The sequence below is a fragment of the Falco cherrug genome, chromosome 7 (genome assembly GCF_023634085.1).
Source record: "Falco cherrug isolate bFalChe1 chromosome 7, bFalChe1.pri, whole genome shotgun sequence".
Taxonomy (NCBI): domain Eukaryota; kingdom Metazoa; phylum Chordata; class Aves; order Falconiformes; family Falconidae; genus Falco; species Falco cherrug.
Window position 1 is genome coordinate 19308514 of NC_073703.1, and position 23451 is coordinate 19331964.

The following is a 23451-nucleotide window of genomic DNA, read 5'->3' on the forward strand; positions in this document are numbered from 1 at the left end:
CACTGAGAGATACCTCAGATTCAAGAGAAGCGGTAACTTTTACAGCCTCTGCAGCCAGTGTTGTACTACTACTGAGCCACTTCAATAGAGAGTTAAGGGATTCCTTGAAGAAGACCCATTTTGAACTCAGAACCACAGTAATATGGTAACAGGGAAAAGCCCTCTTGCCCCACTAGGTTCTTTAGGGTTTGGTTTTGGAGGAACACCTGGACAGTTTGATAGCTTATAATTCTGAACCTACTTTTAGCATATACAAACCCCAATGCTTTGGACAACAAAGCAAAATCAATAAGCTAAGTCCAAAACATTATCAGACATAATGTAACAGATTTCCTCTGAACTAAAGGCATTCAGGTTTGGCTCAGAAGGTTCCCTGTAACTGTCAGCTCCTGTGAGAGGAGGGTAGCAGCTTTCCATCCTTCCAGCGTGTCTGGCTATAACCTGCTCAGGGTTTGCAAAGGGCACTGTCCAAACCTGGCGCACAACAAAGACGACAGGTTCCACTCATTACGGATCCACTACAGTTGTTCTGTTGCGACTTCCATTACAAAGACGTATGATAAATAAACCACAGGTTTTGAAAACAGCACTGGCAGCAGACACAGCTTGCAGACCTTTCCCTAGTCTTGAAATGGCTGTGAAAAATTCTGCAAAAATGTGAAATCTGCTGGTTTTAAGTCCTGGATAATGCCTGTGAGAAGACTGCTGGCTATGCTAATGGGAAGGTTTTATAAGCATATACTAAAAAACCTTCGTGGTTACTATCAATACACAGCACTCAAGTGTAGACTTGTGTTGTGTCAAAATAGTCATTTATTTCAATATTTAGAGTAGACTTGTTGCCCTGGATTGGTATTTTTTTGTATTAAATTACAGTCCTCTACCAGCTCCAATAAACTGCAGTAACAAATGCAGAGGTATCCAGAGACACTGTTCACTCCTATTCCAAGGGGTGAAACAATACATGCCAGAATCCACGGGGCTTGTGGGCAGTTTCTCCCTGTTCTCCAGTTGTCGCTGACCTAACTGGGTTTCTCAGCCCTGTGTGGACACCTCGGAAACTTCCTGCAATCTGGGATTAGCCTGACAGTCAGTCAGCAGAAGCAAGGTGAAATCCAACTAGAAATAAAGGTTTTAGTAGCTCACCAGAGAGAGAACACCCCTTCAGGGAGCAGCGGATATGTACAAGGTGTACTTCTGTAAGTAAGAATTATTTCTGGGATACAAGCTTGAGCCAAAACTTACTAGACCCTGCTTGTGCGTGGTGAATATACGCTGGACAGAATACACTTTAAGGTAGGCCAGACCTGGTGTAAGTGAAACATTTTAACGACTAGTTGGAAAACGTTTGTGTTCTGTCCTTAAACATCCATTGCTATAACATACTTACCAGGGCTGGGAGTGAAAATAAGGCTTCATCTTTCTTTGTTTACAAGATTCAATTAATACAGCTTACGAAATTCACCCTCCATCAATCAACTTATTTCCCCTGTCCTACACAAATTTATCTGTCAATGGAAAGATATTTCCACGGTACTGACCTTAGAGAAACAGAAAGAATTCTCTCCACTTCCATCCTTCGCTTTAAGACTTCCTTCACTTGTCCTTTCTCTGGACCCTGCTTTATCTTCTCACGCCCGATCAGGTATATGCACTTTGGAGTGAGGACAAGATCCCGCTTCACGCTCTGAAACACAAAATTGTTTGAAAATACACAGCTATGCAAAGATCAATGCACTAACGTCGCGGTGCTGTTCCAAAAGCAGAATGTACTGTGATCTGGGGCAATACTGTCAGTCTTTGGCTCAAGGGAAAAAAAAATACTGATGTGATTAATCGCAAGACCCTAGAGTCAGACTGCATAGGACAGAGAAGTAGCTTTGTTTTCCATTTCCTAACGTCGCTTTGTGCCCAGCAAGTCCCATGAAGTCCTCATCCTGAGACAACAGGTTTGCTAATGGCCATGTTCTGACCGCACGCGGTGACTGCTTCCCTATGGGTCTTTTAAGTCATTTTTCTCCAAGCTGGTATCCTAGATGGTAGGACACTGACGTGGTGGAGTTTCTGTTAAAGGATGGTAGAAATCTGTAACTCCCTAGCAGAACTAATCATCAGTGGATGTTGCTCTCAAACATACCTTAAACCGTCTATCATATTTAGTTACGGTGTCTGCAAAATCAATCTTCTCCCGTTTGCCCACAAACTGGCGTAGCTCTGGATGGTCCTCCATGCCTATGTAATCTCCCACAAAATTCCTGTTAATGCTGTTCCGTCGTCTTTCTTTCTTGTTCAGCAATAGATCTGATGCTTAAATATCAAAAATAAACATTGATTAATAGCACTTACTAAATTTTCTCAACTCGTGATCTGAAAGAGCTAACTGTTTCAAGCAGAACTTTTTGGGAAGAAGTGATAACCAAATTATTTATAATATGGAAAAAATAGTGAAGCACTGCTACTAATCCTTTGCATAACGATCCATGTGATTATTAAATCCATTTCCAATGAAATACACTGATGGCAAGCTCAACAGTTCTGATGAATCAGGAGCGCTTCTGGAACTAAGCAATTTCTCACTCATTCATTGCTGGAAAATAGATTAACTCTACTAAGAAAACTCAGAACGTTGTGCCTTAACGTCACCCAGGTCACACATGCAACTGAGCATTACGGTCCCTGGATGGATTTGCATCATCTACAGAACTGTATCTAGGTCCTAGATAACTGTGGGAAGCTACTTATTTTTCACTACCCCAGAACATCTCTGATCTCTGTCCTACTCAGTCTGGCTATGAGAGCAGAACACTGGGTTGTCCAAGAAATCCATGCATGCAGAGCAGCCAGCCTCAGCAGTGGTGGGGGTCCAACAATTTGGAGACATTCACAGACAATTATCTGCAATGCAACAGTTTGTTCTGTAGAGAGGGAGATTTCTCCTTCCTCTCTTGTGGCACTCTTTCTGTCTGTGGAACCATGTGTGAAACACCTGTCATCAGAAGTTATGACTTACCTTCTTCTCTCATCTGTACATATTTTTTCCTGGCCACATACTTCCTCCATGCCTTCTGGATGGCCCTGGCATACCCATCATACTTCCTCTCTCTCATCTCTTCTAACAAAAATAGCTGCAGTACAGAGAGACAGCAGGGTGGGTCATTTTATGTGAAAAGTTCCAAGAAAAAGCTGTATTCCACTTTCAACAGCTGCCCAGTGTATTTCACTATAGATCAAGGCTGGTGTCTCTACCAAAACTATGGTAGCCGAGACCAGAACGTTAAGGTAACCTTTTCTGGAAGAAATCTCTAATGCTTGAGTGGTTCTGGCTTTTACCAGCCTATCCATTAATCTTGATAACCAATGATGAAGGAAGAGTAATACGGATCCTCCCTGAAATATTCTCCTGGTGCAACTCAAGGTTCTCCAGTGGGCATCCATCTAGCCTCCATCTTCACATTCTCCAAAAATCCCTCTTTCTCTTGTCAGAATGCTACCTTGTCTATGGGGATCGGTGCAATGTGTAAAATCACATACTATTCACACGCACATTTCTTCCCTGTCTGAATTTCATACTCTCATGCCCACTGGCTCCATTCTTTCCTAGCAGCAAAGTTTGTCAGCTGCAGGATTTACAACCATGGCCTTGTATTTCAGTATGACATAATAAGATTTTCACATCTAAAAAGTTGTCAGAATTCAAGAGAAAATGCCGATTTATCAAAACAGAAGTAGAAGGTGCATCTCCTTTTTTGACAATTTCCCAGGTCCCGCTAAAATATATGTAAATGTAATGCATTAGAACAACTTCACCATTACGTAGGATACAGCATATTTCACTTATAGCATTTTAGATACTTTAAGTTTAGTAAAATGTGTTCTTGTGTCATCAGAAGCACAAGCATTTGGCTAACAATTCAAGTACTAAATCAGTCCACTGACATGACTGTTGCATATTATTTCCCTTTACTGTGTACTTAATATTCATAAGGACTTCTCTTCTAGCTTTTTTCAAGAGATAAAATCAGTAAAACCAGGTATATCGAGAAGGAAACCTGGACTTTAGGATCCTTTTTTTTAATTTGCTGCCCTACCTAAACCATGCAAATCTTGAAAAATACTATCGTTCACATTGATCTTAAAAAGGAAACTTGATCTAGTGCAAACCATTTCCGCAGAACCTCACTTGCTCTTGTACAGTTATTTATTCAGGTGTTTGATGGAAATGTAAATAATGAAGTCTCCTTTCTGCCACCCATAAAATTTATTTCTCCATTGGCAACTCTCCATCTACAGCAAACTTATTAAAAAGAAAAAAAATACCTCTTCACAAACACACGAGCACTAGATAGGGTTTCAGCACCCAGGCATGAGCACTCCTGATGCAAAAACTTGCTCAGCTTCAGCAGGGGCATGACCAAGCCCTTCAGCAATTCCGGTTACGGTAACAATACCGATGTAGTGTCTTGTGAACACTTGCCAGTTATTTCTCTAACAATAATGCTAATCGCAAAATCACAAGGCAAAACAGTCTATCACCTGCAGTAGAAGGTCACAATTGAGGAAGTTAAAACATGGTTTGTAAGCTACAAAATTAAAATACTGCATAAATTCTTTTCTAAAATATATATTGTAAAGCCTCCCCTCACACTCCCAAGCAAATCACGCATTTTTCATCTGATTAACCACAACAGGTGCGCTCTCTTTGGTGGCAGAAAGAAAAATTCTCATTTCCCATCAAAAAATTATTTTTCTCGAAGGTAACATAATCCTAGCCAATACTTTAGTAATATAAATGTTAGATGACTGTCTCTGATACTAAAAGATATAAATCAAGCTTTAGAATATTCAGCTCACAGAAGAATTTTCAACTTAAAATGACAAAGACCCAGGCTATTTTTAGTACATGTTTAAAAATGGATTTCATGGCTTTTCATTTAAAGAAAACGTACACAGTAATTCAAAGCAAATCAAAATGCAACCCAAAAGAGCTTTACTATTTCCAGTCAACCTCATGTCGGGTTAACCTGCAGAACAATCCCTCGGTAAAACTCACAGACGTGCCATTAAATGCATGTACATGCAACCAGGTGTTACAAAACTGTGTCAGACAGAGAACATGCATCCACTGGAAAACAACTCCCTCTTGGAAACAACTAACAGCACATGATGTTGGGGTACAGAACATTCAACATTTTGGCCACTTCAGAGTGAAGCGGCGTTAGATTCATCCATCTTAGGTTCAGCACTTGCCGCCTGGCTATTAAACAGATGACGGACACCAGCAGATGATTTCATTTCTTTCTTTGAGCAAAACAGGAATAAGACCCACCACATTTGTTAAGATATGGCTGCTGAAAAATCTGTGCTCTTACGAGGTGCAAACTGGGGTATTTCAGCAGCTGGGGAAGACAGTTCCTTATGTGATTTATTACATAAAAGTGAAAACAACAAATACTTTAAAATTTTGGATTTACTTATCTATAAAGTAGCATAACATCAAGAAAACAGCCATCACGTGAATTATTTTGGTTTCTTTGCTTGTTTGTCTCCCAAACTGAGACTGTATTTGCTTTGTAACTAACTGCAATGAATGGCATGGATGCCAAACCATTTCACAGTGAGAACAAGAAAATCAGGTTTGCTACAGTGTAAGACAATGAACACGAAACTGGAAGATGCTGCTTGAATTACCAATTCTGGTTCCTTGTCATTACAAGCAACTAGGTTGTCTGTATTAATTCAAATAGATGCTCGACCAGAATGTGTACCCACCACCGTGCTATAATATACTTGAGGTCGTCAGTAAAGGACTAAAAGTCACAACTGTAACGCCACAAGAAGAGGTATCAGACATCTGCTAATGTCCAAGGCTACTGCACTGAATTTGCAAGACAAACTCCCCAATAATCTTGAGAAATAAATGATGGCCTGTGCTACAGAGGAAGGCAAATAAAGCTCACACTTCATTAAACCGGCTAGCTAAGGTGCTGCTTGCAATAATTAAGTAGGATTAATCCTATACTAGAATTTCCTGCTCTGCCAATGTGCACCTAAGTATTCTAACAACCTTAAATACTGTATGATTTATTATAGAAATTCTAATTTATTACAGAAATTCTAATAACATCTTAAATACTGTATGATTTATTATAGAAACATGTCTCAGATGGCAGGAATGTAAAGTCTCATTATTCCTAAACAGAGAAATCCTTACCCTATTTATGGCAGAAACCGCACAATTTCTATTATGACTTGGAGAAGAGTTTTATTTTTCTCTTTAACAGGTATCTTCCCATGTGACTGGGCACAGCAGTGTCATTGCCTGAATTACTGCTGCTCTACAGAGAAAAAGAACAGTTTCTGCAAAGGAAAACGGCAGCAATAGAAGTGTTCTATTTTGATATGTAACTTCAGGTAGAGCACCAAGAAACCACCTAATGCTCAACTGCTACCAAACTAAACCCAGTTGCTTCTGATAAATAGGGAATACATGACAATGAGTAGAGCATGGTTTTTTCATTGACAACTTTAGAAAATTCTTTTCCAACAGATTTTGTGCAGTTTAGCAGCCACAGGGTAAAACCAGCCTTCTGATGCCTCCCTCATGTTCTCTTTGAGTGGGATTTCAGTCATTTGGGAGCATTGATTTACTCAATCATGCATAAGATACCCCCCTTACTATAACTGGGGGCTATTCTATTTTTATCAGGATTTCTTGTACCGAGGAGACCCATTTTCTTGGGCCAACGGTCATAGATACGTCTTCATGCCATGAGGTGCCTTCACATGACAGATTCTCTGATGGAACGTCACTATGTGCAATGTGACACCAAAGCATTTTCATATCCTATCTCCTCTTCGTGATGTATTTGATGGTCCTTGTATTAGTGTCAAAATCACACAGGGTCCTTCTGTACTGTGCCGGTTGTAAGTGCCCAGAACCCCGGTACAGCCTCGAGGCACCTGTGACAGACCTGCCCAGCCTGACTTACACTCTTACGCCTCTCCCACCTGAGCAGGCACGCTCGGCTTCTGAGCCTTTTATCGCAGCACAACAGTTTCATACATAAAGACTCATGTTCTGCCACACTTACAGACTCAGGAGCTTTGATGAAGACTTTGGATTTCCCAAGCTGGTACTGGTCAGGATCCATGTTGACTGACTGAAGCAGGTGGAGCACGCCTTGTTTCTCTTCTCCTTTCCAGGAAGGCCAGGTTGCTTTCGTCAGAATGGCGTACCTTAACCACCAAGGAGAAGAGATTAAAACCTGACAGCAACCAGCAGCGGCAGCATTACCCCAAGGTGAGAGCTGGCAATTTCAGCAGGACTTAAAAAAAGCCCAAGTGTGGAAGATGCACAGTATTAAGATATTACTTGTTTAGCAAGACCAAACAACTGCAATGAGGACAACAGTGTCCAGGAGTCTCCCATTTCCAGGTGCTCGGTTACTATTTGGTAACTGCAGTAGTTAGTTACAGACAGTTGTGCGTGATCTCCTTAAGTCCAGGACAAGGTTAGTTACCAGCAATGACTTATGGTCCAGATTTAAGTACCTACACCCTCGGTACTCTAGGTTCGTTCCCAAGCACGTGGCCCATTTCCCACTCCAGCCTTCATCTGTCTTACAAAGGCCTCTTCTGTTTCTAAGCAAGTAGCCAGCTCATGCTCCTAACCCACCTGTCCAACAGCTGGTCTGCATTTAGCAAGGAGCTATTCCTGGCGTTATCCCAGAAAGCCTTTGGCTTGGCCCCTGGTGCAAGAGGGAAGACATAGTGATGCTGGTGCTACCCAGAAGGAACACTGGGAACCGACTAGGGAAGTGCTATAGTAACACGTCTTTGATAGGGAGAGGTGAGCAGTCTTCTGTCTCATGATATTCCCTTTAAGTGTTGAAAATTAGGTTGATGCCAGGTTGCAGCCCCACTTAAACCGTCTGCTTTTTCAGGCTTAATTTGGGCTTTTGGAACTGCCAGGCTGAATTACAAAGCTGCCTTGTTTCGCTGTTCACTGCCCACCGAGGAGCACCGATGGGCTCTAGCTGCCTCGGCATGTCCGCGGATAAGTAACTTCTCTAGCAGCAGCTACTTAGACTCCTTTGACAATGAGACTGGAGAACAGCTAAATGTGTTGTGACAAATTTCTCCCCCAAATCTATTACTGTGACAATTTTTATTAATGCCTTAAGTGTAACTGAGTTATATAAACTAAATCATGCTTATTAGTAAAACATTCAACTAATGAAAAAAGTGATAAACTATGGAGTTCAGTTTGCTGTAATTCCCAAGTTCTTGTTTCTTGAGAAGATCTAGGCAGCTCCTAATAAGATGTTCTCAAAAACACACAAGGAATTGTTAGAAAATTCCTTAAGGGAATGTTTATTCTTGTCCCATCTAAAATGTTATCCAGCCAGGAAGCAGAAACAGTGTCATGCAACTTAAATTACAAGTACCACGCAAACAGAAATAGCAAACAGTTAAAAAGGAATGTATCACAAAACCCAAACACCTCTAAATAGCAAGTATGTGAAAAGAGAAAGCTAACTTATGAATAATTCAGTAGGATTCAAAAGGGTCTACTGATGTTTTCATGTTCAAATTATTCCTAGTTAACAAATGCTCAGGTACATGATGGTGTAACAAAGTAGGTCTTATGCCATCTTAAATACAGAAGTATATTATATGTATATATATACACATATATAATCTATGTTTACAGACAATGTGTACACTTAAATATTTACGTAATTTATCAGTATTATGGGATAAATACATGCAACCTAGTAAGATGCTCTAAGTTAAAGTGACTCCCAGCTTATTTAATCAACAGCCTCTTTTGCAGGTTTATCACGTACCACCAACAGTATAGTTGTATAGGTGGGTCTAAGAGTCTGAATGTAAAGAAGCTGATGTTAATAAAGGCATGTGAAACTGCTACCACAGAATCTGACACTGCATTTCAGCATGTTACAAATTCTTTCCTACATCTTCTGAGTTATAAAGGAGGGCATGGGGAAAAACCATGCCTTAAGACCTTTTAATACAAGCAAAGCTCTCGGGTACAAAAGAAGAACAGATTTGAAATTCTCCTTTTTCATAAATTCTAACTTCATACGCTTCATTAGTGTGACAAGTCTACATGGCAGAAGAAACAGGTTATTCTATAACATGCACCAATTAAGTGTTTCACAATTTTATAACGTGGCAATTCCATCATTGTGCTGTTTAGAATCAGCCCTTTCCTCTAATGTACTTGTGCATGCTTCCCCTTAAACTGGTTATATCACTATCCAAATATCTAGATTTTTCAAGCTTGTGTGATTTGATCTTACAGAGGATTTCAGCACAAGTAATAAATGTGTTCTTAAAATGCTTCTGAAAATTTCAAATCATGACTCCCCCCCCCCCCCCAAAAAAAAAATAATTATAAATTCACAGTAAGCAGTTATGTCCTATGTCTAAATACGGGAGCATGGAGTTCAGCTTTCACATCGGTTATGCTTTGAAACACACAGGCCTTTTCAGTGACTGTGGCTTTTTGCATGCAAATGTAAATGTTGTACATAAAAGTCTATTCAGCCCAGAAATCTCCACTTCTATGGAGCTGCCAAGGAACGCCCAAGGAAAACAAGTGTGCGAGCATGCATTTCCTCTCCATCCCATGCCTCAGCCCCTGCTACTCACACTGACTCAGGGTGTCAGAACAGAGCTTGTTCTGGATGCTAGCGAACTGTGAATGGAAAGGTTGCAGGAAGAGTTTTACTTATAACAAAAATGTTCAATTTAACAAGACTGATTCGAAACAAACGGATGAATTCCATAAATAATGGGTTTGACTGCCTGTGAATCTCCACATATAACGTGAAGTACAGAAATCTATTCACCTGCCAGAAGGACCATGTAGCTTGCCTTTGTGCAGATTTCTAGACCTGCACAGCCCTTACAATCGGTGTGCAAGAACCGTGGAGGCTAGGTGTAATACACTGTTACTCTCAGCGATGGTTTTGTGAAGTAATCCAACCTGAAGCATATTCACGTTTACATGTCTGGGCTTGAAGATCATGAAGAAAAAGGGATTTAAAATTATTCTGTAATGAAAATCTAGTCCCTACTTTTCTGATATTTTAGGTCTCTCTGTTACTAGATGATTAGAACATTCTCTGTGTTATCGTGAAGTATTACCATTGGCTTTGTTCCGTGCCATCTGATTAATTATACTCCTTCCTTTGCAACAGCTGATTGGGTTTTGTGTTTTATATTCTCAAAGGCAACAGACTTCCAACAAAGGCTGATTTGTAATCTAATGCCCCAGTTTGGGAATTCTTTAGCTGTATGTCTCAATTTTCTGAGAAACAGAAGCTGAATGTTGTACAAATCTTGAAATTGCTCTTATTTAAGAGGATTTCATTAGCTAGTGGAGGTAGTTAATCATCTTAACAGCTGGTCCTAAGACCCTGAAAAAAGGATTGGTCTTACAGAGCTCTGGCTTTCAGTCAGTGAGCAGCTGCAGTGGTTTGAGTTGTAACCATTCCCAGCTGTCTGAACACCAGTGGAAGGATATAACAAGCTATTTAAGCTAAGGTTACTGGTCACACTGCAATGGTTGAATGGCAGGCATGTATTTCTTTACTTATCTTCTGTCATTGGGAAAGAAGAGTTGGGAGAACTGGAGCAGTAACGTTTTAAAGGCTAGCAGCTAGGCACTCAAGATTCCAGGCTCTGCAGCCCGTAACTCTTCGCATAACTCTTTTTAACTTTGAGGAACCCTCTCACAGCACTACAAAAAGAACTGAGATCTTAGGCAGGTTTAAAGAACAATGAAAAGACTTTCAAAGACACAAAAGGCAGCCTTTAAGACACTTCCAAATTTCTGTGTAATCTAGATCGTGAGCAAGGTAAATGAGGAAAAAGGAAAGGGTAAGTGGGAAATTGGAAGCTTTCAAAACTTGCAACTTCTTGTTTTCCTCATCATCATATCAACAATTATATTGTAATACTTCTGAGTATTACCTTACCTCTGCAAAAACTTCTTGAAAACCCGCCTGTAGGCATAGCCAGCTCTTCTTACTCGAATATTTTCTTTCAGACCTAAGTATTCCACTTGATGTTTTACCCTGTGGACAAAAACAATGCAAGATTTACAATCCACTTTATTTGCATATTTGTGGAATGAGGTATTCTGAAAAGTCCGTATCACATTTAAAGAGTGTTGATTTCTCAAATTCATGCACAGGTACATGAATTTGTTCTTGTACATTACCATGCACGCTGCACGGTAGGAAAAATTATCAAGGAAGGCAGACGACATTACTGAAACGTGCAACAAGTTTACCTTAACATTTTTTCCTAGTTTCATGTTTCCTAACTAATTTATGTATAAATTTCTTAACTAATATTGTTGCCCATAAAAGGCCAAGGAACTATCACCTACACAATTACACAGCTGGTATCCAAGGGAGTAGGAAATAGTTTCATGTTCTTTCATTGTCGGTTTCACGCGTTTTACCTCACTCAAACATCGGCAGTAGCACACAGTAGTGCTGCTTTGGTTGTTCTGGAGAATGGACCCCATCTGATGGCTGGGAAAAGCCCCACGTGCCAACCTTTCATTACACAAAGGGTCAGAAAGCAGAAAGCCAGGCCAGTACATTTACGAAAAGCTAGCATTCCTCCCCGTTCCAGCACGCTGCAAAGGAAGGGCTTGAGGACAGGCACATGCCTGGCTGGAGCATGCCTGCTAAGCTCCTCGTGGTGTGCTTTGGTTACAAACTAAAACTGAGCTGGTACCAGTCCCACAAGGTGTTAATGGCAGTGGAGGGACTCTGCTGCCCTTGGGAACTGAAACAACATCATCCCAACACCACTGCAGTTCCCTCACCAAAATGCCTTTATTTAAGGTTCTCAACAGGGAGCAAGTATGTCCCCCCCTGAATCTCAAAGAAGAAAAACAGCAAAAGAAAAAAAAAGCTTCCTTTTGGTGCCTTTTCCTCCTTCTGGAGCTGCGGTACCTTATTTAACGTTCCTTCTTACATGTCCTGTTAGTCTCCTATTTAACGCTTGGCGAATTGATTTGAAGAATTTCAGTTAGCTTCCTTAATGCACGACTCCTGCAATTTTCCTTTGCATTTCCTTAATTTCCTCATCTAAGTCATGTGGCCGGAAGAGGCAATTTCAGTTTTTAACTCTGCAATGTGGTGTCAAGGGGCTTCTGTTGCTGTTCTTTTATAGGGCAAATTATAGAAGCTTTAGCTTTCAGTCAAATATAAAAGTTGTTGAGATTTTAGTCCTGCACGTTTAACAAACAGTATATAAAAGAGTGTTTCTTTACATATAATCAAAAAAGTGCACCTGTAAGGAGCCATTTTGTTTTGTTTGGCTTACTATTTCTCTGATTTCACAGAAGAATTCTGAAAAACTGTTAATTCAATGTTATTTTTCTAGCTATTTTGAAATGTTAAATTTCAATACGAAGTGTACTGCCCATTGATTTTGGGTTTTTGCTTGAGACATTCTTTTCACATGACTCATAGTATAAAGGGAAAAAACTTTTGAAATCCCATGCTACAAATGACAAAAGCCCTTCAGTTATTTCCTTTTTTTAAAGAACACTTATGAGAAGTATTTTGCTAAATGATGAGGAATACTGCCCTTTTAGCTTATAATAAAGAATACTGCACATCTTCATATTGCTGTGTTCAAGGGAAAAAGTATAGTTTGTACCCACTCCAAAAATTCTGGTACAGTAGAAAGCTGGTGGACAAAAATACATTTTCCTGTTTATAGCTTTTCCTCCTGTTCACATCTGGAATAACGCACTGCAGCAACAGTATTACTCCCATTTTCTTACTGTCGTGCCAGTATTAGTGTCCAGCAACAGAAAATTTGAGACATTTTTCTGTTTTTTTCCTTTTCTTTCTGAGAAAAGGCACACTGAAAATCTCCCTCCAGGCATCAACCTCAAGCAGGTCAGGGTCTGGGAATTCAGCTAATGCAGCAATTTTGAATACAAGGCCAAGTGGCTGTGCCAGGACCTAAACAAAAACACATTTCAAGAACACCCTAATTTTTGGAATAACTAAGGTATTATACAAGGTTTAGATATTACATAAGGTCTATGTTTTAATGCTAAATACTCTGGAATTATTCAACAGCAGTACAAAGCTGGAGTGACATGGCTTCTGCGAGCATGAAGAAAGACAGGCTTTGCGAAGATTTTTTTTCCTTTTTCAGGAACACTTTCACCATCTAGTAACACCAGATACGTAAGCAAATTAGATATACTATGGCAGCATGTGTATGATACAGCATTATGTGACCACAGAAGAAAACAAAAAAAACCCTAAACCAACATCCAGCAGAATATCACATGAAATCACTTATGTTTTGTATTTTCCTCAACACAGAACTTCCTCACAGTAAAATTATGAAACAACGTAATTAATCTTCAGTTTCAGTTGTCATATGCACATAAATTTCTTTTCCCCAGACATGTCACTAACTGCTACAGCGTTATGTATCCCATGTGAGATCCCGATATAATATATGGGAAATCACAGGATGAAATGGGAGAGAATGTTAGGAATTTTAAACAGGGATGAAGGATTACCATTGTAAGAACTCCCTCCACTTGTGCCCGAGTTCGATAGTATACAATGCTTTGTAATTCATGTGGCAAATGCAGCAGCTACTGATAACAAGCATCACCTTCACTATGGGAACACAAGAAGAAATCGTGCCCATTTTTGCTCCAAAAGGGGTTTCCTGGAAGCTGGCCTTTTCTCAGGACTGGGTTTTTGTTTGCATGTTTCACTGGTTTCCTAGCAACACCCTCCACAATAACAGGCCTCTTTCCCAATATGTAAATGATCGATTTTTAAAGCCCCTCAACTTACAGTCGCAAGTTTTAGCCATACTTTTTCTAGGACTGCTGACTTTCCTCCTTTGGTCCCCAGTGCCAGAGGAAAATCAAGCGTGGCGCAGTAGGGTTTTCAGGGGTGAAAAAGCTAGAGAAAGGGGGTCTGCCTTTACTGAAGGACACTTTCAAGGGCAGCCCCAACTGTGGTTGCAGTAAGTTCTCTACACCCGCACGTGAGTGCACCCACCGGCATGCCAAATGGCAGGAAGGGAGTCCTGCCCGGGTGCTAGTGCCATCAAGAATGCTTTTTATCACACTTGGCAAGTTGTTTCACTAGGACAAAAAACTAAAAAAAAAAAAAAAAAGTTGCTTTATCAGCACTTTTACCAATACCAAAAGTATTTGGTATATAGTAATAAATGTTACCTATTATTAAGACCTCACATAGTATACACACCATACTGATCCCCTACCTCCATGCAAAAATAAAAAAATAAAAAAAAAAAAAAAAGATTATCTTTTTTCAGATACTAGGAAGATGCTATAAAGCATTGCATGGTTAAAGATGCCTTAAACCACAGGTGATAAACCAAACTGATGACTCAGACATCTTTTTAATGTCCATCTAACCACCTGATATGATATTCTAATGACTTCTCTTTAAAGAGCCGGCTAATGAATGTTAAAAGTCAAGAAGTAAAAAAGGAACCTTCTATATTCTTGGCTAGAGAGACTTCTGGTAAGTTTGATGCATAAAAGCAGATACAGACATCCTGCTGGCTTTTTAGCTACCCAATAGAAGCTGTTATCAGAAGCACCAGTCAGAACTGATGTATAATGTATTTGGTGTGCAAATTCTATGTGGAAAACTGAGTAATATACCAATTGTGTTGTTACGCAGATGTTGATTATTCTTAACTGATGGGAGAAAAGCTAAGAACTGCACATACGAACTGCTGATTTAGACCAAGTGACCACAGCTTATCTTCAAAGTTCAGGAGAGGCCATGCCACATTTCGTTCCTGAAGGTTTTAGAGTATCTGGTTCTGTTTGTCTGTTGGTTGTACGATTACAAATTACAAATTTGTGCGGCTTTTTTTGCCTATTAGCACCGTTTCTCATCACATGCTCTGCTTATCCATACCTGCTCTCCTCCCAGTCTCGAGACTTCTTTGTTTCATTTGGTTTGATGCAGCGGATGTAATGGGGCGTACACTTCATCAGGGTGCCAACAAGGTCATTTGCTTGTTTCTGTAAAATTGAGGGAAAACAACAGGATCTGAACTGAACAGGGAAACCGGTGAGAGAACTCTAAAAATTACCAACCATCTGCTGCTGATTCAGTTGACTGGATCCAGTTGACTTTGGTCTTTCTCCAGAACAACCAAAGTGTCTTGGGATAATATGCACCTCATGAAAAATTTATAAGTAAACAGAAGGCACCACTACCTCCAGCTATTTAATGTATTTAAACTATTATATAAGAACACGGAGTGACAAAGGAATGCATCAGGTGAACTTGACTACCAGGGTGAAATGTGGGGAAAGAGCTTGGTAAAATATCAATCTGCAAAGTCTGCAAGTGTGTCATCTAAGCGTGTATTTTACAACCAGTCTTGGAAAAGATGCTCGCCTTCTAACACTTGCTGCCTTGTTCAGCTCGCATTATGGTCAGTAGAAAGACTTCTGCTGACTTCAGTGGCTGTTGGATCAGGCCCCGCTGCATTTCTGCGCTACAAAGAGACCAGTTATCTGTAGTTAATTGTAGGACATCAAGTGGTTGAGTGAAGGGACTCATTCATTATGCACACGCAAGTACTATTACCGCTACCATCAATTGCTCATTTGGAAAATTCACTGCAGCAGAATGCAGCTGAACAAAACATTTAATGAGCAGCGATGCTGGGCAAGACGTGATTCTAACAGCTGAATGCATCACTTTGCAATCAAGAGCCTCCTGATATCTATCTTTAAAAATGTCTGGACAGTAAAAACCAGCAAAGACTACTTTTCTTTTTTAGGTATCCAAACACACACACATATATGCACATACTAACACAGCAAAACTAGACATACTTTGATTTTACTGCCCGCAGTGGTAGGACGGCCCTTCTTGTCCACTTGAAGATTCTCAGGAAACAGAGCCTTTATAAAAGGCCTAGGAAAGAGTTAATAAAATAGTGTTGACATAGAGAGACAGTTCAATGCAGGAGTGTCAAGGAACATGCTGTAAAAGTTGATAGTTGAACAGAATATAAATAGCTATTTCTATTAATCTGGAGTTATATCAAATCTATTTTAAGATTAGTATTTTCCATGAGCTTCATTTCTCACAGAGCTCCCTTGCTATTTTAGTGAGCCTCGGAAGACGTGATACCAGATTTCTATAGACTCGAATAATGCAATTCTTAAAAAGTAAGCGTCAATTAATTAAAATATATAACAAACAGAAAAAAGTTACTTTGTACATTAAACAAGTGCCTGCTTTGAGAGAATGCTGACTCACTGATGGCCTTGTTCGAGGCCAAACAAACGGTGGCCGTTATACCGTTTGATCCTGACACTGCAGTACCTTACTTATTCAGATTTACAGAAAATGAAGGTCAATACAATGGAAGTGATACAGTTCCACTGCAGTGATGTTTTATTTCCACTTTTACACAAGTAAGTTCACAAGTTGCAAAGCAGAGAAGCCAGGCCCTCTGCATCCATCTGAACTAACACGTTATTCCTAGCTTTAAGCAAGTTTTGCTTACGTACAAATCACTGCTCTGCATGAGTTCAATCAAGTCCATGAAAAGAACATCCCGATTTCTCTCGCAGAATCCATCCATATCATAAGATACCTGGGCCAAGGTGGAAATTGATTGTTTGTGGTAAGTTGAGAACCCAATTATTAAAGAAAATTTAAATTCTGTCCCCATCAGTAGCTGTTCTGAACTTTTTGCTTAGTCTGGTATAACTTCAAGATACTATGCCAATCACTAAATCCTTGCATATATTAGTTAACTCTTTCAAAACAAACATAAAGGAATTTCATCCATATACTTAAATTCAGTGAAAAAGACTGTTATGGAGCTAGTGAATCGAATATGACACAAGTGAATTTAATACTGAAGTTCATTGAAGAAAATTTTTTGCATAGTGAGAGTATATACTGTTATTAACTACAACTGCAGGAAATCATGAATAGCCTAAGAAAAATACCCAAAGAAGATAGAACTGTATGTTATATTCCCAGTTTTATTGGTACATCATCACCTAAGCATCATCTTTATGTCTGAATTCTTTACATTTACTGCTACTGTAACCAACAATTAAGATTATAATTAATAAAACACTAGAGGCATTTATTTATTTATTACATTTACTCTTAAGTTCTGGTTAGCATGTTTGATCGCCACAAGGCCTTGACTCCGCTCTCCCAAGTAAGGGTACATATGTTGGGGCATGTTTGTTCCAAGCTCCCTACGCTGTGGGAGGAGGACACTGTCTCCTGAGATAATCTGGCTATTTAAAAAACAGAATAGCCACCTACAGGGCTCCCCCCGCCTACTGTTCTTTTTCTTTATAAATACACTATGCAGAATTCAGCGACGACTTCCATTACCTTCCCAGCATAATGATGAATGATAAATCCCTGGTTCCAGCTGTTGAAATGTTCATGAGTCCCAATCTGCATCTGGAGTTTCTGAAGCAGTGTTTGGTCAGCTCCTTCTCCCACCGCATGCATTGTGGCACACACATCATCTAAAATGCTCATAATCCCGGGGGGATTCTAATGCATTGGAGAAGAATAACAAAAAGAGCAAAAGTGAGGGGGAAAAAATGATGCCAGTTTTTCCCCCTCAACAGAAAATTATCTTTGCAACAAAAACACTAGAGCAAAGTCACTGCAGGAAGAATTCTCCCCAGTCAGCAGAGTTCACAGTAGAGATTAATTTGTACACAAGCATGCAAATAATTTAAGGAGAGATGGCACTTTGTAACGGTAATGACAGTGGGAAATGATGGGGAAAACACTGCTGTTTTAAAAAACCAAAAACTAAAACCCCGAAGCGCCCAACCTTTCAGTTCTTGATTCCTTCACAAGGCAATCTTCTTTCCCGTTCCACCAAAAGATAAGCCTTGTCTGAGGTAAGTATTTAAAACTCACATGCTGTATTTTGTCAAACTCCGAGCTAAATATTTAAGATTGTGACAGAAATCCTGTCCTCTTCCTCGTTATCCTGATACAGATGGGAGATGGGCAAAATCTGACGCACATTCAAGCACAAGTCACTATAGTACTTGAACTACTGTTAAAATTATCTGGCCTACTTGAGGACAAAGAATTAGCTGAAAAACAACCTATTTGTGTCCTAAAGGACAACTCAACATTTGTTGTCACCCCACATCAGAACATACTTTAAAAGGCAGAATGTTCTGTGGAGCAAAGACACACCGTTTCTTTTCTCTACAACACTTTCTAATACTTCCTCTTCACTTGTTTCTGCTTAATTTGGTGACAGTACCTCAAAGAAAGCTGGTATTGTAGCTTCCCCAAACTGGAAAACATCTCCCAGGGACACAGAGAGCCTTATCTGATGTACAGTAGAATATGTCATGTTCATGATAAATTTAGGTGGATAAAATTTTAATTTCCATCATTCTATTCTTTAGTCACGCATCAATCATGCTATCTTATGGTTCTCTTTTTGGTCGATATCGTGGATAACATGTATCTTAGATGACATATCTTAGAGCTCTTCTAAGACATCTTATGTAAGATTTATATATAGGTTTAGTATGACTCAGTAACTGAACAACAGTATTTGCATTTTCCTGTGAATGTTCTTGACAGCAAAGCAGTTGACCAAATATTTTAGATAAAAACCTTCTTGTTTTTCCCATCTGTTTGTTCTAAATACTTACCACTTTGTTCTCTATAAGGTCACAGACTATTTTGTTGTTAAAGTAATCTATTGGTGTCCATCTAATTCCTTCTTGCACGTATTCCTCCTGTTAAGTAAAAAGAAAGTTGCAAATATTCCTTTGCACTGTGAACGTAGCACTAGATTTACAAATGGGTATGTGCACACAAGCTCTGCACTGCTCGTGTTTGGGAAGTGTATGGGGGGAGGTGGGAGAAATGACCCCAATCATCAGTAAATCCAGCTCTCTACACCTGAGAGATTAATCTGGATCCCTCTTTGCTCTCCCCACATTCTTTTGGCATTCAGAGCCCTTGAGTAGTTAGTGAGAAGAGCAGGAATATTTCATCAGTACATTTATTGTCAAAGCACTTTGCAATGTAACGAACTGACATTTACAGTCTCTCAGCAGTGCGCCTCAGCTGTATTTTAAAAATTGTGACAGGCATAACAAGGCTCAGAACCCCAAAACCACACATTTAGAAATGGACTTGAAACAGAGACGCAGCTCCACTTTCCATTTCTGCATGCAATTACTGGAACCATAAAGGTATCTAGGGACTGACTGGGGGGAAAAAAACCATACTAAAATTTGATTACATTGACCACTCAGTCGCATACGTAGGAGTTCAGCTAGACACTTAGCAGGTCATTTGTGTGCAATGATCAGTTACTTTTATACAAAGGCAATGGTGTATGTGCATTCTTGAAAATGTTGTCATAAAGTTGGTGCCAGGGCTGAGCTCATCCCGCACACAATGCTGCTGGCTCAGCTGCACGCTGTCTGCCCTCCCCTGCAGAAGCTCACATTCATCTAAAGTGAGATTCTGCAGTAAGACTGTGAGCAGAGCGCTGCAAATACCTTCAGAAGTATTCCTGCATTTGTCTCAGTAATCTATTTCATTCATCTATATATTTTTTTTTAAAAAGGGGGGCGGGGGGGGTGGAGGAAATGAAGGAAAGTATTCCCATTTCACTGTGTGTCATGTCCAAAGAAAGCAGAGGGATGGAACCAAGCTGCAGTTTTCCATTTCTGCCAGTGAGTCAGAACATGCAGGATGTCTGGGCAGAATCATATGACTGCATTAGCACACCGTATCGTGGACTCACTCTGTACCGCCCTATTACAGAATAAATGCAGCTGATGCGGTCTACATTTTTAGGGTTAGCCAACAACAAAGGTGGGTTATTTTCTTTGTCTTCCCTAACAAGGAAAATTTTATTGTTAGCAGATGATGAAACCTCAAGTTCTTCCACCCATTGAAAAAGCAATAGCTCACTTACAAATTCATAATAAATGTCTGGTTACCTGTTCTGCCTTCAGAGTCAGTTCAATAAAAATCTGCTGTAGTTTTTCATTAACAAAGTTGATGCAGAACTGTTCAAAACCATTTTTCTATAGAAAAGGAAACAATTTAAAAATTAGTCTTGTGCTTTATATACAGTAATTCTTTGTTCTTATGCTGGCAATAGCCTTCAAAGAAACGCTGTCAATGATGGATGGGTTGCTGACTTTACAGTCATTCTGTGTAATCTCGGATCCTTCTTTTAAGGTCAATGACCTAGTTTCTTTGAAGTTTCTTCAATACTTTGTGTTTATTTAGCAAGACATTACCAGTGAGAACTCAGTGTCCAGGAGGCTGGGTTGGGGTTTTTTTGCTTTTATTCTGGCCACAGGATTATATTTTTTTTACCCTGTTTTAAATTTTTTCCCCTCTAAACAACAAGAAACTCTCCCAGGTTAGATCAGCTCAATCCCAAGTATTGCATTGTCTTACCTGGAATATTTCAAAGCCATAAATGTCAAGGACACCAATGTTATATTCTTCATGGTCCTTCTCCATAGCCTTATTAATAGACTAACAAAACAGAAACAAAACATAAAACAAAGTACAGTCTATAATATTTAAAAGATATATATATCTCCTTAAATGCTTACATAGAAATAATGGGTTTCTTCAAAGAAAACATATTTGAATGGAACACAAATATATGCAATAGGGTATTTTACTTTCACTTTAATAAAGTGTTATTAACAGCTAGGAAATGAACAGTACACTATCCTGCTTTCCAGGTCAGTGAGCCTTTGGATCTACCATTTGTAAAAGTCTTTCCCCTTTGGTGTAACTGCCTCAGCGAAAGAAAAAGAGCCAACAAAAAAAGCCCCCAGCCTTCAGCCTGATACTTGATGCATTTTGCAGATGGTACCGTGAATCTTTTCACCTGTTTCTGTATAACTCCGCTTTGCAGTGTCAGTGCTGGCACAGGCACTGATGAGGAGACTTCCAAGACACTAGCAGCGCCACCGCAGAGGGGACTTCTGTGTCACCTACCCAGCACCCCTGGCCAGAGGTAAGGTTTCTACCCCCCCAGCCCAGCCTAGGGTCTCATTTACTTTAGCACGGAGAATGGAGTTTTACCATTTGCTCAAATGCCACAACATCGGCATGCTCAAGTGGTTCTTTGCAGGAGGGGGAGCCGGGGGTAAGAAAGCGGGGGACCATAACCCACTAATTCTGCTCATCTGAAAAAGTACAACTGCGTAAGAGAACGTAAGATTCAGAGATGTATGGATGCTGCCAGGAAGGAGATGTCAAAGCATCATATGGGATAGTTGTTGCAGGAGACTGAGCAAATGCAGGGCTGAAAGCACAGCTCATTTGCTTCAAATGAAGTGTAGCATTTGTCGTATAATCAGTGCCTCGTATTTAATATCTGTGGTCATGCTCCCACCGCACTGCTCAATGCTGCTGCTAAGGTTTAGGCAAAGAAACGTACTGGGTGAAAGAAATGATGGACAAGAAAAGCACCGCAAAGAACATTCCTAGCGTACTTGTACTTGTTTTGATACTTCAGTAGAATCCAGTAAATCAAACTTACGTCCACCAAGTAATCAAAAACACGGGAATGAAGGGCCTTGGCGAGTGCATCCCTGGTGTAGCAGGCTTGTTCCACGTTTAGCGTTACATTAATGGACTCAGATTTGCCTCCCCACTTGCTGTCCATCTGTCTGCTGGTCAGTTTTTCCTTTAGGCGGTCCTGATTAATTCCCAGGAGAAAAGCAGGGAAAGCCAAAACTGCAAGAAAGATCAGGGTGATGGGATTATGACTTACAAACTAAACCAATACAGAATTAAGGGGAAGAAAGAAAAAAAAAAAAAAAAAGCTGTATCTCTAATAACAATCAGCACTAACAAATCTCATGGGGCATGCAGCTTAAAAAGAAAAAGAGGGATTGATGTCTTTGAAATTTCTCTAAGCTCCCCAAGGACATTTTCAAATCTTTGCTTACATAAATTTCAATTAAGATAAACCACCCTGAAGTAAAATAGCCAACTATTTCTGTACCTTCAGTCCTTCAAACATGTCAGCTAGCTTAGGTCACAGTTTTGAACTATGTAGTTCAAACAAATCACTCTTGGAGGAGATGGAAATAAAACAGAGAGCTCACACATTAAATAGAACTGGCAGCACTGAAAATCCTTTGCAAAAGCACAAAACGTTTAAAATATAATAAAGAACATGCTATCTCCTTCCTAATATCTTTCCCTTTCTTCTAAGTTCAGATATTGCAAAAAGTTTTCAATTAACTTGCCATTTAATTTGTTTTGGTTTTTTAATCCCTTATTCTGGAAGTACTTTGCAAATTCTGGTTTCCCTTGTTTAAAAGTAAAGCAGAAAAATGCATCTGTGCAATAAGCAGCTACAAGTCTAGTATTTTTTGCATTCTCAGCACATGGCGCAGATGTTAGCTGCAGGTGTCACACACCTTAAGGAACGGAAAAAAGAAACTGCTTGAAAGCATACGGAAACAGCCCCCAAGGGCAACTCTTGGGGCTGGTATTGCACCTCTGCTAGATCACATAATCCTGACAGTGTTTCTTCCATGTTCCATTCCTTTCAGATCTACTTTACTGGCGTGGGGAGGATGTAAACCAATCTCCAAGGCAGCAGCCACTTGTGCTTTACACATCTGTAACATCACAGCATGATTTCGCTAAACCCTTCAGCACATTAATCCAATTTATTTTTTTTTAAACTGCAAATAACCACCAGCTTTCTGAAATCTGACGCAGTACCATCAGGAAGCTGATTAAATTTACCCTAGCATACTAGGAGCCACACAACTAACCAAAGCTGAGTCAATGGCAACGTTTCTGGTAAATCACTGGGAAGAACAGCACACAAAAAGGTCAAACATCATATGCTTTAAAATGGAAAAGAATGTAGGTAATTATAGACCAAATATGCTCACATATACTGTAAAGATGCCAGAATAAGTGTTTAGTCAGTAGTACTGTAAGAATTTATGAAGATAGTATAATGGTAAGAACCATGTATAGCTCAAAAACTCTTCAGTGCGAATGATTTACTGCAAACAGCTGGATATGACTTGATACAACTTCACATTTTTAAGATGCATGATCATTTTCCCTAGTTAGGGACCATGAAGTTACCATCTATAAAGCAGAACACACACGTTAATTGAGAAATCGAAAAAAGCTGATCCTCAAAGAGTAATCAGTAATGTTGAGTGTAACAGTTTTAAATACAATCTGTGAAGAAAAGCTGAAAAAGACTAGGTTCACCTCATCAGTTTTCAGCAAGTGTAGAACAAATCTTCCAATACAACGCAAGAGTAAAAGAGGCATGGTTTAAATTGTTTTCTGCATCCAGGAAAGAACAAGT

The 23451-nt window shown here is 39.7% G+C and overlaps 1 protein-coding gene across 1 annotated transcript in view; it reads right to left on the reverse strand.

The window, feature by feature from the left end:
- Positions 1-23451, reverse strand: part of MYO1E (myosin IE) — a 92946-nt gene that overhangs the window by 16575 nt on the left and 52920 nt on the right. Inside the window, exons 10-22 of the mRNA XM_055715453.1 lie at positions 21643-21839; positions 20541-20621; positions 20072-20158; positions 18764-18850; positions 17460-17627; positions 16610-16695; positions 15926-16007; positions 14994-15100; positions 11010-11108; positions 7092-7236; positions 3011-3125; positions 2138-2307; positions 1542-1687 (exon numbers count right to left, since the gene is read on the reverse strand). Of these exons, the coding sequence (XP_055571428.1) occupies positions 1542-1687; positions 2138-2307; positions 3011-3125; positions 7092-7236; positions 11010-11108; positions 14994-15100; positions 15926-16007; positions 16610-16695; positions 17460-17627; positions 18764-18850; positions 20072-20158; positions 20541-20621; positions 21643-21839 (1570 nt within the window). The remainder of the gene's footprint in view (positions 1-1541; positions 1688-2137; positions 2308-3010; positions 3126-7091; positions 7237-11009; positions 11109-14993; positions 15101-15925; positions 16008-16609; positions 16696-17459; positions 17628-18763; positions 18851-20071; positions 20159-20540; positions 20622-21642; positions 21840-23451) is intronic.